This window comes from Schistocerca serialis, chromosome 3 (genome assembly GCF_023864345.2).
Source record: "Schistocerca serialis cubense isolate TAMUIC-IGC-003099 chromosome 3, iqSchSeri2.2, whole genome shotgun sequence".
Lineage (NCBI taxonomy): Eukaryota > Metazoa > Arthropoda > Insecta > Orthoptera > Acrididae > Schistocerca > Schistocerca serialis.
The window spans coordinates 578,320,349-578,336,510 of record NC_064640.1 but is presented as its reverse complement, the minus strand read 5'-3'; the positions used below and the strand labels follow the sequence as shown (position 1 = coordinate 578,336,510).

The window sequence follows — 16,162 nt, the reverse complement described above, 5'->3', positions numbered from 1 at the left end:
TGCAACAGACTGAAGATACCCATTTGGTAAAACACCATGCCATGCTACATGAAGAACGCCATCACTGTCTCCTACTCATCCTCATCAGAAAGGAATCATCGAGCCTTCAAAGCCTTTTTTAAGGTATCAGACGCTTGATAATTGTATGGGTAGAGATCAGGACTATAGGGCGAGTGTTCAAACATCTCCCACTTGAGGTGACACAACTTCTGCATTATGATATTTGTGATATGGGGATGTGTGTTATTGTTAATTGTGACCAGCATGGAACTTGGTCCGCCATTCTACAGTGGTGGTTTTCAACAGACATTCTGCACAGACATAAATATACTTCATTATCTGCTGAATGTCTGCTGGTGTTTGTTCTTTGCCAGCCAAGGAAAGAATGACAACATGTAGATGCTGTTTGGATGCATTTGGTAACAATATTGCCATAGTTCACATTTACCTCATGCACGTCAGAAAGACACGAATGCCATACTAGTCCCTTACCAACATGTCGCTGCTTATATACCTTCATCAGAGTCATACTACATTGCATCTAAGTTGTGGCAATATACTCAAATGGAAACTAGCACACTGGACTTCAAATGTGCATCTAGCCATCCTGATTTAGATCTTCTGTGATTTTCCTAAATTGCTTCAGGCAAATGCTGGGATGGTCCCTTTGAAATGGCATGGCCAATTTCCTTCCCTCATTCAGTGGGACCAATAACTTTGTGGTTTGGTCTCTTCCCCCATATCAGCCAACCGTGTGTGTGTGTGTGTGTGTGTGTGTGTGTGTGTGTGTGTGTGTGTGTATGTATGTGTGTGTGTAAAAGAAGGGGGGGGGGCCATGCATACTGTTTATATTTTTTTGTCTTTGGTTATATACAAGGATTTACCTTAATTTAACCCAAAAACTTGCTCATATTATGTGAGATTTTTTAATCTGTAAAAGGACGGATGGAAAGGGGAGGGGAGGTTAATTAAGTAATGTTTTTCTGCACATGTAGCTTTGAGTTTGCCACATAGGAAAGGTTGCTTTGAGTGAAATTCTTCATTGTGTCAGCTGTAATAGAGAAGCATTTTCCAGAATTTTCAGTAAAGTGATCAGGGAATAACAGGAGGCGTCAGGAATTTTGCAAAGGTACTACAGCATGTATTTGGGAGATGGTTAATTCTCAGAGATTTTTGTATGTCTATCTCATTACATTTGAGTAATTAATGTATTGGCATGTAGAATGTAAACTTCAGTTACTTTACGCTATGTCAGTTATACATTGAAGCGACAAAGAAACTGGTATAGGCATACGAAATCCAACACAAAGATACATAAATGGGCATTATATGGCAATGCAGTCAGAAATGTCTATATAAGACAACAAGTGGCTGGTGCAGTTGTTAGAGTGGTTACTGCTGCTACAATGGCAGGTTATCAAGATTTAAGTGAGTTTAAGTGTAGTGTTATAGCAGTGCACGAGTGGAGGGACACAGCATCTCACAGGTAGTGATGAATTGGGGATTATCCCATATGACCATTTCACAAGTGTACCAAGAATATCATGAGTCTGGTAAAACATCAATTCTCCAACATTTGGAGGGTATTTCCCACCTATGAAGGCCTTTCTGAGGCCTTCAGCATACTGGATAAGGAAGTTCCTGTCACTGCAGGTACATCATCCTTGGGTGGTAGTCTATATGGGAGGGATTTTTCGGTGTGGAAGGGATGGCAGCTGTGAAAGTGTAGGTACTGTTGGTGGTTGTTGGGTTTCATGTGGACAGAGGTGTGGATGGAGCCATCAGAGGGGTGTTAGGTAGAGAAGGACCAGGTGAAGCGGTTGGGAGAAAATGTGTTAGATTGTGAAGGAATGTGGGTAAGGTGTCTTGGCAGACCAAGGTGCAAGACCAACCCAACCCAATCCAGCCACTCGGCACCTCCTTTTCCAGTCCTGTCACAGGCTTATCCTACCCGTCAGGAGCTGGGCCACCTGTGAAAGCAGACGTCATGTACCAACTGTGCTGCAAACAGTGCACAGCCTTTTATGTTGGTATGACTACCAATCAGTTGTCCACTAGGATGCATGGCGACCACCAAACAGTTGTGAAGATGAAAGTTGACCACCTGGTGGCACAACATGCAACTGAGGACAACTTGTGCAGTTTCAGTGGCTGCTTCACAACCCCCAACCTGTCTGGATCCTTCCCTCCACCAGCAGTTTCTCAGAATTACACAGATGAGAGCTATCCTTACAGCACATTATCCAGTCCTGTAATCATCCTGACCCTAATCTCAGGTAATCCACTGTCCCTGCATGCTCCACCCAGCAGTTTCCTCTTCTTCCATACGGTCACCCCCCCCCCCCCTCCCCCCCTCCTTCCAATTCATATCTACTTCAGTATCTGCCACTTCCCACTGGCTGCTACAGTTGTGTCAGAACATATATCTGCCATCCATCCCCCCCCTCCCTGCATTCCTGGCTGGCAAACTGACTGCCTCCCTCAGAGCTGCTACCGTCCCCCCCGTCCCCAGCCACAATGCACAATGTCAATGTAGGGGCATAGGCAAGCGCGCGCGCGCGCGGGTGCGGGTGCGTGGGTGCGGGTGCGGGTACGTGTGCGTGGGTGTGGGTGTGGGTGTGTGGGTGTTTTTACTCTGACTCGTCAAAGGATAACTCTAAAAGCTTGCAAATTTTTTCCTTTCTTTTGCATGTGCCTATTGACAACTCAGTGCTTCTGGTTTTCAGTGAGTGGTCTCCTTTAATCCAACAGTATTTACATCAGAGGCGCCGACTTGAAAATACATTTTGGGGGGCAAGAATAATTTTATTAGGTACTACATTTGACAGATAACTTCACATTTCCATTTACACGTTCGACACTCCAAACCAGTCCTATTTGCAGATGACACCAGTGTATTGATTGAAGGTGGAAATAGAAAGGCTCGTAGGCTAGTCACAAATGTAAAGATTTTAGCGTGGTTTGTGAGGAATAAGCTACTGATTAACCCTTAAAAGAGGAAAAAAGAAAAAAAAAAATCACCACTATACAATTCCACACACAGCAAAATTAAAAATCGATTAAAACCAAATATTTCTTTGGAAAACCAAATAATTTTGTGTCACTGAAACAAAATTGCTTTGTTTACTTACAAGACAATCTGAAATGGAATTCCCACATCACATTCTTAAATTTTAAGCTATCTAAAATGACCTATGCAATGAGAATTATATGAAACAACACAAGTGCTGAAGGAGAGAGGTGTATTATGCACGCGTACTTTCCCTTTTGAGTTATGAAATCATATTCTTAGGAAATTCCCCTCACAGCATAACAACTTTCAAGAAACAAAAAAAGATTGTGAGGATAATGAAAAATGCAAACATCTGAAACTCGTGCAAACTACAATTGGCTGGCGACTAGCCCCTACCCCTCCACTTGCTGAAACATCAATCACAGTGTCATTTTAGTCGGAGTATAGGTCAGTAGTGGTACAAAACAAATACATAAATAAAGTTGAAGAAACATACCTTAATTTTTGATGGCAAATGTACTCCTCCTCAGATCATTCCTGTATCTGAACTTGTCACATATGGCATCAAGGTCGAGTTTCATTGATTCATCTCTATGGGCGTTGAGAAGGGCAATGACATTAAGACGATCCTGCCTCATTATAGAACGAAGATACGTTTTCACCCCCCACAGACAAGAAAACGATTGCTCAGCGGTGCAGGACGTTACTGGGATTGTCATCACTACATGTATGAATTTCACGTATTTCACTATGTCATCCAACGAACTAATATTCACAGAATCACTACATTGTATAATCTCATGAAACATGTTTCGGTGGAGAAGCGAGCATTCTTTGTCTATATCTGATTCATAGAAAGATAAAATATCAAATGAATGTTTGTTATCACCAAGAAGAAATTGTTCACTTTGATTTACAAACATAATTATTGAGTTTTGAACCGTGATTCCAAGAAGCTGATGGATGTATCCATTGTTTCATAATACAATCTTCTATATCTGTCACATACTTCTCTGAATGTATCTATAGATGAATTGATGGAGTCATCGTATTTCTTAGGGACTTTTCTTCTACGGGGTAATTTTGGGGAATAAACATCCATATCTTGACATTTTGAAGTTACTTCACCCCAGAATGATTGAAAATTGTTTCTCATAAATTTAATAGAAGTTACAAGAGTGGAAATCATCTTATTGGCCTCCTCTAAGTGTAGGGATTTCCTCTGTAGTGCTATGTTTATGGTATCAATGTGACCAAAGAGTTTTACCACAAGTGATGACATGAAAAAAAAATCATATTTCTGCATATTAATCAAAAAGCCGTTTGGTTTGGCCCCAGTGTCTGAATTGTCATTTCTTCAAACATTTAGAAAAAATTCCTGAAGTTCTGTATAGTTGGACAAAACTGAAGACATTGCCAAGTATCTTACGGCCCACCTTGTAGGACAGAGTGGTTTCAAATTTGTAGAGGCATCTGCCTTCAGGTGAGCAAAAAGATCTAACCTTTTAGGTGAATCTCTCACAAAATGTATTGAGTCCTTCATAACATTTAATGCATTTTGACATTCTGGAACTGCTTTAACAGTGTCTTTTAGTGTTAGATTTGAACAGTGTGCAAGGCAGTGCACAAACATAGCTCTCTTCTCCATTACCATAAACCTTGCCTGGACACCATTATATAATCTGGCCATGTTAGCTGAACCATCAAAGCATTGGCCCCTGCAATGAGATGTAGGCAAATCAAATTGTCTCAAAATGTCAGTAATAATATCAAACAGAGCCTTAGCTGTGGTACTTTGTATTGAGTGTAGCCCTTTCTCCTATCTCTAGCAAAGCATCAACAGATCTTATACAGATACTAAATTGCTCTTTGGTGGCTATGTCTGTTGTTTCGTCTGCTATTATTGCAAAATACTCCGCACTCTTGATATCCTCCAATAATTTTCTAAGAAGTGTATGATTTAAAATGACCAAAATTTCGTTTTGCACATCATGGGATGTCCATTTGTAAGTTTCACGCTGTAGCCATATTAAAAGTAGCTGGTTATCTTCACATCAAAGGCATAATAAATTGTCAAATTTTTATGATTGAGAACTTCTTCACAAGGCATTCTTTTTGTTTGGCACTCAAAATACGCTTTTGACATATTTGATTAACACCAGAAGTAGAGAAAATTATTTTGCGATGACAAGTTGATATTTTCTTTGGTGAGAACTGAACCCCTTAGTGTGTAAGGCTTGATTTGGCCTACATTGTTTGTCCAAGTATATGCAAACTAGTTGCATTTCTGTTATATGTTAAAGGTGGCTATATTTATATTAATATCTTCAAATATATTGTGGTAAGGTGTATAAAGGGAGAAAGAATAAATTTCAACAAAGGAACTAAACGCCAGTTCTCATGTTGTCATAGGGAGACAAATCTTGAGCATGTGGATAAGCTGATGAAGTGCAGGATGCAATCCATCTTGGGTAAACATATACCCTTTTCTCATGTATTCACATTAGGGAGTATCTTTTGTAATTATCAATTAGTATCATGAAGACAGATGGGTGGAAAGGGCTAGGGGAAGGGGAGGTCTCCATAAAACCACTGCTCAGTTTGATAAAGTATATGTACAGTATGAATAAGTGTTTGAGACTCTACTCATTGACTAGAACTAGAAGATTCATGACACTGACATGTGATTCAGGCATCAGCTTTTGTGTTCTATCAGTGTGTCTCCAATATTCTCATTAGGATAGTGAAAAGTAACTTTTTGTGATTGATATGACAGATATCGAGACTCTTCTTAGTTGTCTTACTTCTTTGGAATTAATAATACTGGTAACAACAAATTTTTGACTGTAATTTAAGAAGTGAAGTTATGTTTTGGATGTATTTTATACCTTTCCTTGTTCTTCTTTCTTTCATCTCATTTTTTAAATTTATGTCATCTCTTTTTGTCACTTTTGAGGTTCATACTCCTGCTTCTTCTCCAACTTCCCTCACACAGCTAGCACTGTAGCTGCCATTTATACTTATATTTTGTGAATAATACTGTCTGCATCACTTAATGTTGTTGTTAGAATTTATTAAATTTGTGACATGTCTCAAACCTATGCTAAAGTGGGGCATCAACTGCTAACTTTACTGAAACTTTTATAGAAATAGAAGAGCTAGTAGAGAGATGGTTGGAATTGCATTTGAAGTGGCAGCAATAGATACATGTGGACTTTATCTTTACTCATCAGGTTGGCTTTATAATCAGCTATCATTTACCTTTGCAAAACTTTAGTTTTATACACATTTTAACATGATGCTGTGATTTAGATTAAATGCCTAAAACAACTAGACTAATAAATTAGAATTTTGTGGTTAAGACGAGTCCTTGGTCTCAGAGGAGTGGTGCTTACTGTGCAGCCCAACTGGCTCTGCTAACATAAGGGATAGCCCAGCTGATAGACGGAGAACACACCACCAGCAGTTTTTGATAAATTTTAAGAAACTCCAGTGAGGACTAAAATCTCTCTCTTCCTTTAACATTATCTCAGGATTACTGTTTTTATGTGTAAAAACTTCAATTTCCTCTAGTATGTTTAAGTTATATAGTTTTAGTGCTCTGTAGGACACTGCCATGCTTTCACTTGTCTGACTCAATCTGTGCTTTTGTGTTTTAAAGTGCCCTGTTAATGTGTCAGTGCTCCCTCCAAAGAAATTATTTCTAAAACTTGCCCTGAACTTCCTCCTGTTTTACCTTATATGAAATTTATCACTATCATTACAGATTATTTAGTGGACTCTAGAGCCACCATATTTGTTATGTTTTTCCTCTAATTCATGATGCAACATATTTTCCAAGGCGATCTCTGGTTTCAAAATCTATGATGATATTAGCTTTCTTGAAGCTACAGTTAGTTTACAAAATGGGTACACTTTCATACTGTGGGAGCAGTAGGGCACTGATGTATGCTATGCAGTTGGTGCCATGCTTAAGCACAGATTGTATTGCAACTGACACTGAACTTTGTTCCATGAGTTTTAGGTTATGGTGGTTAAATTTTTACATTTGTTAACTAGTAATGTATGTACCGGTACAACACTTCATTCACATTGATCTTAACTACAGGATCTGATAAAAGCAGAAACCAAGGCATGTCACTAATGTAATAAATGAAAGAAATACATGTTAAGTATTCTAGACAGTTTATTCTCAGTTCCTTTCTTGTGAATCTGGCAAATGCTTCATGTCTGCTTTCACATGAGCCTTTTATTATAGGTCCCACAGATAGTCATTAAACCAAACCAAGAAAGTGTTCATATCTCAATTTTGTTATCCTAAATTAAGTTTCCTGTAGTTTTGCTACAAACAGTTCATGAATATGGGGTTGCTTCGTTCAGAAATTCTGTGTTCAATTTTTTATTCACTGTCTTTGTCAAACTGAGCTACTGCTACATCTTTTCTGATGTTGATTTTAAATACACAAACTTAATTCCCAGACCTGAGTGATTCAATGCCAGAAATAGTAGATTTATTTTTTTATTTTTATTTATTTATTTGCAAGTGTTATGTTTGTATAAAGTAACAATATTATATCTGCACGTAAACAGTATGTTTCCTCTTTTTCTCTGTACAGATCCGACGACGTCTCCCACACTATGGGTTGGCACAAGTCTAGGATCTGTTCTGACTATAACAATTAATCTTCCACCTGCAGGAGAGACAAGACTTACACAGCCTGTTATTGTCAGCCCTTGCGGTTAGTATTCTTCTGTAATTGTGTGTTAACCATGTAGTTAATGATGTTTATTTAATTTAACACTTGCAAACTTTGAAGCTGTATTTTAAGGTTACTTGTTTTATTATGTTAAACATCAGCACCATGCAGATAGTAGTCTATTCCAATTAAAAATAAAAGTCTCTGTTTTTATGTGCTAAACTGTTTTGTTAAGAGTGATGAAAAAGTTTGCTTTTAAAGGCAGTTAAAAAAATACAGTCCTTATCGAGTTACATTGCAAACTCCCTCTGCAGGTCTCGTCAGTATTTTCTTATGTTAAGTGTATTATTGATAAGCTTTCATGTCTTTAGTATGTCCTCATGGAAGTAAAACTGCAAAGCTGAAACTCAAAGAAATTTGTGGAATAACTTGATTAAAAGAAAAGAAGGATCAACTGTTAGGACACATCCTTAGGCATCAAAGGCTAATAATGTTCATAATGGAGGGAATTGAGGGGGTAAAAATTGTAGAGGGGGGCACTACAGGAGGTCAATTCAAGTTGATGTTAGTTGCAGTAGATGTGCAGTGCAGAGATGAAGCAGCTTGTACAGGACAGAGTATAGTGGAGAGATGCATCAAACCCTGTCGTCAGACTCAAGGTCACTGCCACCACCACCACCACCACCACCACAACAACAACAACAACAACAACAACAAACAAACAAGAGGTTATTGCAAATAACATATCCCCCCCCCCCCCCCCCACACACACACACACACACACACACACACTGAGGTTTGTAACTAAAAGTAAGCATGTAGCCACTGTGGATGTCTTTCCTTTCTTTTTTAGTTTTCTGTAGACATTTATAAAATTATTTATAATGATACTAATTAATAATAATTAAATATAGCTGTTTTTTATCCATTAAAAACAGTTTGTACAAATCAGATGGGGGAACTTCAGAAAAAGGCAACCAGTGGATGGGCTATTCGCAAGCTGGGAATAGTGCATTAATCTCCTGACATCACTGTTAACTCTTTTTTCTTTTTAGTAGGGAGTGTTCTGCATACATGGAGGAGACATAATTTCAAGAAATTAAGGTGTCAAAACACATACTGTGTTCTGAAATTCAACGTTGAGTTATGGACACATCTATTAAAACTGAAATTGCTGGCATGAGGAAGATTTCTATGTTTTGTTTATAGAAAATATTATTATGTGCAACAAAAGGAAAGAAATCAGAATAAACAAGTAAAGCACAAACACTTTATTAATAAAGGCACAACTTAGCTTTCATTAATTGCTCCAGGGATGGCAGTTTAGAATAGTGTGTGGTTTTCTTTGATACTTCTGTTGCCAAATTGTTTCTAGAATATAGCATCCAAGTAACAACTGTGCTATGCAGTACTGGTGATCTGGCAAGTCCACTCAGCTGCTATGGAAGAGTAGATATACTGTTCAGATTCAGTAATAATGAATACTTTGAAGACAGTACTGTAGTGTACAGTAGTACAGTGAACACCTCCAAGAACTGTGTATTGGTGCACAACAAGAACCTAAACACTTGTCAGCCTGACAACTTTACTCTGAAGCTGAGTAAGTAGTGGTAACGGATTAGTAACACTTTACACACCCTATAGCATCAGATACACAATACCATAGTGAGGTCAATTGACAATACACTAGAACTACTTGTCTGATGTGTCTGTTGTTATAATGAGGCCACATGGCAATGGCACCTGGGAACTTGGAGGGACATGGGATGAGGCCCGTTTCAATTGACCCTGTCTTTGACACTGTGCTGGCTTATAGCATCTTTGTGGTTGTCAACTTCTTGCTTTGAGTTTCAGTATTCAGTTACTTCACAAATACATTTTAACTTAATGTTTGTTGAAGTTCCACAATGTAGAGGATGATGTTATACTTGCTATACTTTCTGCTACAGGAGGCTTTGTGGCGATGAAGGTCTCATGGTGCACATAGCTCTCCTGCACTTTTCTTCTACAGGGAGACTTCAGTACCCACAGTCTGTTATGAGGCTCATAATCTGTTTGGTGTATTTGAAGCACTGTAGAGAATCTAATGATGTATTAACATTTGTGCATACTCAACATTGACAGTCACACTCTGCTATGCATTGTTTCATGGTGATTATCTGTCATAGTCCTCTAATTTTGCTTTACAACTCCTGTAGAACCAGGTCAATAAAAAGTGTTTTAACCTTACCTTAGGACCAACTGCGTTCCACTAAGACAAATAACTTTTCTAACAATAATGTGAAATTGTCTATTAGTCTCTGAACCAAACAGCAATAGTTCTTGGTGAAGTATTTATCTGAATCACAATACAAATTAATATGAGGTGATTTCAGATTGGTTGTATCAGGTCCAAGCAATACATAGCCAATAAACACATCATCAAAATTCCATATACACTACCGGTGGTGTAAATGACAAGATCATAATTCATAGCGCCATACACAATGTAAACAATCACACAGCATTGAGAGATCACAGGTAGATACAAGTCAAAGAACAGCATAGTGAGGAAGAGACCTACATAGGGTGGCCTTACATTTGCCTGTCAAGAGCTCTCATGACTGGCTTGCGATAGTGGCTGTGTTCCATCTTACAGGTGTACTTGCTGGATGTGCGCAGCATTAAATGTGTCAGTATGTCTGTATCTTCCATTTGTATGTCTGGCTGTGTTATTGAATTTCTCCCCTTTTGAAACAGAACTTAGGTTCCAGTACCTGCCTGGCCAGTGTGTGGTAGGGTGACATGTCTGAAGTGTCTGGGAACTGGTTGACACCACTGTGGAAGGCATCCTTAGAGATGTCTGGGGCCACCAGTGACACCATTGGTGGATCCGGAGCTTCTTGCATTTTCCTAAAGATTTCTGGAAGTGAAAGCATCCCTGTGGAATGCAACATATTTTTTGATTCTACTGATGGTGAAGCCAGATCAGCCTCTTTGGGCACATCCCACATGTTGTAAGAAGAACAGACGAGGTGGCCATACTCCAAGCCCATGGAATGGAGAGAGCTATGATGTGCCTGCGATGGTGGTGCTGGTGGTGGTGGTGGTGGTGGTGGTGGTGGTGGTGCTGGTGGTGGTGGTGGAGGATTTCTCAATGTGGGAGGTTGCTGACCAAAGTTGGTTGCATTATCGGCACTGAATACCACATGTTGCAGCCACCAAAACCACCTGTCCCACCTGCTGTTCTGCCACAGACCCATTGATCCACCCTGGATTCTACACAAATGTGCAAGTCCACATCAAGGCCCCCACAAGCAATGGTGTGGCTGCATCAGCTTCATTTTCCAGCAGCAGGCACGGGTGATCTAGAAGTGTCCTCTGAGGGCTCCAAACACTGATGGGTGTGGACACTTAAGAAGCTAGGAAGGAGCTTAGTGCTGAAGCTGATTTAGCAGACCCTAAGGCATTGAGGATTTGTACTTTGAAAGTGCAAACAAATTATTTTAGCCCATTTGAGGCTGGGTAGAGAGGGGACGTAGTAAAATGAATAATGCCACTGTGTGTCCAAAACATTCTGAAATTGGCTGCTGTGAAATGGAGACCATTGATGGGCTCCAGTGCATGGGTGCACACTCTGTTGCAAAGATTGTTTCCGAGGCTCCCGCCGTGGCTACCATTGTAATTTGCCTGGGCAATGTACAGGAAGCTAGAGGAAGAGTCCTCAGTGATTAACCACCTGGACCCCAACAATGGGCCTGCAAAGTCAGCGCAAACTTGGTTCCACAACTGTTTCGGCACAGACCACAGCAAGAATGACTAGAGTAGGGCCATTTTGTGTACCTTGAAAATAGCACACTGTTGCACCATCTGTGCAACATTGTCATCCATACAAGACCAGTAGACATAGCAGTGTGCACATTGCTTCATCTTGGGAATCTCTTAGTGAGATTGATGCATGAGCTGAAGAACCCAACATTGCAGTGAAGGTGACATCACCCAGCATTGTTCATCATCCTTCAAACCTAAAGTTGATGCCAGTAATGAAAAACAAAAAAGCAAAGGCCAGGTGGATCTGCATCAGATAGCTTGGGAGGCCAATCCAACCAGCCACATTTCAGGATCCATTAAAGATGTGAATCACACAGAGATGCCGTAGCACTACATACCCAGTAAACATGTATCCATAATCAAAGTTCTGTCTGGGTTAGTGGTGATGGAAACCACAAGTTAATAATTTGTAGCAGCTAACTGAAGCAGAGACCAATGCTAGGTGAACCGTGATGAAATGTCACGGTTGGTTCTGTGCGTTTCTTCTTTGTCTGTAGCGCGTTCCTTTTGAAATTCCCACTTCGCGCTCTGCTGTTTTCTCAGCCTAGCCAGAGGGCACTGTGGCATTGCTGTGGCTGGCTGCCTGCCGTGTTTGTGGGAGAGCGTTGGTCAGGAGAAGGAATTCTGATTGCAGACTTCTTGGAGCGTACTGGAGGCCATGCCGTTTTGTTGATGGTTTGGCACGACTCATGTCAGGTGTGATTCATCATTAAAGCCATGATAGCAACCAATGTTGCTGTCTTGGTCACAGGTGGATCCAAGGGCCTGGTTGTCCATTGAAACTCCTATCCCACGGATGTCATTGGACTTAAAGTAAGACGTTTTGACCATTATTTGCATCATTTGCAAGCCACCGGGGATTCCGGCATCTGCAGTAATTCGGAGAAGATTATTTGTTTCATCGGTGTGTAAATCATTCAACAAGGAGCAGTTTATTTAATGTTCACCTTATGCTCATGTTCTGCATGTGCTTCTTGTAAGTGTAAACTTGACTCTCATCTTTGTCTGTTGATTTTAAGCACATCATCAAATTCTGAATCCAAGTAGTGACTTTCAATTAATTAGCTGGGTTCTTTCTTTTCTCGTCTCATGATGCATGTTAAATGGCAAAGTAGAATTGTAGACCTTAACTTGCTACCTCATTTGCATGACATCAATGACAGGTCCTAATCTGTTAACTAATTAAGGTGTGTGGTAAACAAAGGTATTTAAGTATGTTGTTTTAAAATATTATCTGAAATGTGTCAATGATTTATGTTGCGCTAGTTGATTCTGGGGTATGAACAGAAGTGCTGGCACACCTGCCATGTAAGGGAATCCTGCTAGTTTTGATTGTTTTGGAAACTTTAATTGAGTGAGAAACTAGTGTGCTTTAGTCCTGCCTTGGGTTAAAGCTGTATTGGGGCTCTGGCATTTGTACTGCAAGCTGCAACATCATCTTCTTGTTTCATGGCTGTTTTGTTCGCAAACTAGGTGTCAGCCCTAACAATGCTTTGGGCTGGGTGTTTCGCCCCTCAGCATTATACTTGGGTTTCAGCTGAGTGTTCAGTCTATTGACTGTCCATCATATGCCATAACAGTAAGGGTCAACCTGTTATCAGTTCATTTCAATAATGTAGTTAGTTGTAAATTAGTACTGGTTCCATTACCTTCTGACCAGGGTTCTTGCTCAATGCTTGTCTTTAAATACGCCACTAACCTGGTTAGCATATGTTGTGGCTAACTTAATCAGTGCTCAATAGCCCAACACAATTTGTTGGACATCAGAAGCCGTGTGTGTGTTATTTATTCCTTTATTCTAGTCAATATATAAGCATGCTATTCTTAATTTTGTTACTCTAGGTAGCCATTAAGTTGCCTTTTTTGGAGTGTTTTGATGGAGTGCGGCTCCTTTGAGTATAGATTTTTCAGTTTCCAATTTAGTGTTTTTCCACCAGTTTTAATTGTGGAATCTAAATGTCTGTACTTAATGTCATATTGTAAAGAAACGAACTTATTGGAGGTTAACTGTCGCCGTAAGGCATTGTGGAAGGTGCACTTTCCTGTTATTCACCTTAATGTTCTAGTCAATGTGTAAATTTGCTAATTATTTTCCCTTTAAATGGAGTGTCCTGCCTTGATGTTATAAGTGACTGTTTCATAACCAGTTCTTTAATGTGCCTATGTGCATATTTATATTTATCTGAAAACTTAAATTGTGTTTGCCTGTTGAACTTTAACTAAAGTGCAGAAAACTGACTCAGGTGTTTATTATTGTTCTAGTGCTATTATCTGTCAAGTGTAACATGCGACATTTTCTTGGTCTGTTACCAGGTGTTAGAATAAATGCAAATTGCACTGAAGTGATGCACTATTTCAGTTGTTCCCATGATTTCCTATCCCCACATATAATATTTAGTTGTTTCATATAAGACTGATTAAGCCTTTGTTGAAATATTGGAGGGAGGTGCACGTGTCTCACTGGGGAGGCTTATATTTGCCCATGTGACTGGCCTGTGGTATTAGCCATGTTTCAACCACCGGTACCTCATCAGGCATGTGGCAACATTACACATTACACATTACACATATCATCATCTGTTTACACCTCCAATAGGGTAGAGTTTCTGATAAAATCAATTCCAGTGAGTACTTTTCAATTTTGGATCCATCCTATCTTGACAGTTCCTAGATTAGAGTTGATTAAGTTAGGTCTGACATAAGAGAGCAGGAGAAATGGATTCCATACAAAAACAGTTGCTGTCATTAGTATAATATCCATGGCAGTGAGTCCAATATAGTTCTCCTTTTTCTTGACTTTATAATTTTCTGTTTTGCTTTGTGCCAACAACTTGACAGTGACAAATGGTAGTTAGACTGTTGGATGTTGGAGGAGTAGCCAGGACTTAATGGTCTCTCTCTCTCTCTCTCTCTCTCTCTCTCTCTCTCTCTCTCTCTCTCTCTCTCTCTCTCTCTCTCGTGTGTGTGTGTGTGTGTGTGTGTGTGTGGGTGTGTAAATTTTTTAATGGGGGAGAAGGGGGGATATTTTTTTTTCCTAAGCTTTCATGTCAAGCATCATAGCCCATATTTGATTCTAAGCTATCATGGTTTCCTTTCTTGGGGAAATCTGAAGGCAGACTCCTTCAAGACACCAGACACTTTTGTGTGGACCAGACAGGACGTGTGTCTTACAGTTTTATAGACCAACTATGGGTATATTGTGTTTTAGAAAGAAGACAATATCTGAATGTGATTGATACCATCCTCCAAGAGCTGATGAGGCTGACAAGAAATGCATACAAAACCATCCCAAAACAAAGCCTCCTTGTGATGAGGTATCACATCAGGTGTATAGGTTCTTGTCTGCCCGAGAATCACAGGGATTACACGCCATTGTTCACCCTCACACGAAATAAATTTTCGTAAATAGTTTATGAACAGTGAGGCCATTCAGTCTTTGAATGAAGCATGATCTAGTGACTCTTCATGTGGGATAAAACACAATCACAACTTAAAGTTGAAATTGAAAATATAACTCATCTGACTGGCAAAGCCCAGCTTTATTTTTGATTTACTGAGATACAGAATGAACTGTACTCGAAGTTATGTTTTAAACACACATTTTATGACAGCTTAAATGGTCAAAAGTATTATTTTGGAATATTCAATGATAGATTTTAACAATTCTGTGTGTGTAATTTTTCCTAAGGCAGATCAGTTTATCTAATGAATCTATTGTACTGAAACATTGTTACACGCAGTCTTTAAGGTACTGCAGCAGGTGAAATTTGCCCTTGCTGAAGAATCCCTTGTATATATTTAGTATGTAGTGGTGATTCAAATTCCCTGCCTAGACCAAGTAGCCACCAAGCATATGAGGTGGCTCCTCATTCTGATGAGTGTTTACCATGAAATACTGTGGCCCGGTTATTACTAGTTGGTCTCTCACTAATCTCCAAAGCCTTCAATTATGTGTCATTGAATAGTGGAGTCTTGACCTGGCCTGATTCATGATTGTGATTTCGATTACTCCCTTGATTGTTGTATACACTTAAGATGAATTTTCTACTTTCTGAATTCCGTTTTGGTATCTGTTAACTTCACAAACTGTACTGTCATTTACCTCTGGACCTGCCTGTTTTGTTACACTAGTCTCTTACATTGTCACCAATGCAAGTTGTCATAAACTGTGTTCTGCCTATAGAGAGTATGATATAAAAGTGGTGATGAGAACTTTCTCGGCATGCAACTATTATTCCAGTGAAGCATGAGTCCCAAGTTTTTAAAGCTGTGGCAGCAGCAGTTTCAACTACTGCAGCAAAAACAGTGGGACATCCAGTGGCAGCCACAGAAGTAGCAACAGCAGCAGCAAGAAAAACAGTGGGAATCCCAACGGCAACTGCAGACATTGCTGTTATAGATGCTGCAAAACCAACAATAGACAGAAGCTACATTTTACTCGCCTCATCTTCCACTATTTTCTTGTTTTTACAAGGCAAATAAGGGTCTGGAGGTTGATTTATGTCATGCTCTCTCACTGTCTTCCAGCAATAAATGAAGTGGGGCAAAAATTACGCCCACTGTATGATCCAAGTAATTTTACTTTTCCTGATATTTGTGGTTTGCTGACTGACTATTATGGTCACCAAACTCACGTTGGTGC

General features: G+C 39.6%; 1 protein-coding gene across 4 annotated transcripts in view; it reads left to right on the top strand.

Annotated features, from left to right (window-relative positions):
- The window catches only part of LOC126470469 (syntaxin-binding protein 5), a 1,027,167-nt gene that overhangs the window by 866,568 nt on the left and 144,437 nt on the right, over positions 1–16,162 (top strand). For all 4 annotated transcript variants that reach the window (XR_007586213.1, XM_050098331.1, XM_050098330.1 and 1 more), the window contains exon 16: positions 7,630–7,752. Coding sequence is in view for 3 of the 4 variants with exons in the window: in XM_050098331.1 (XP_049954288.1) it covers positions 7,630–7,752 (123 nt within the window). In the remaining variant the exon portion in view is untranslated. The remainder of the gene's footprint in view (positions 1–7,629; positions 7,753–16,162) is intronic.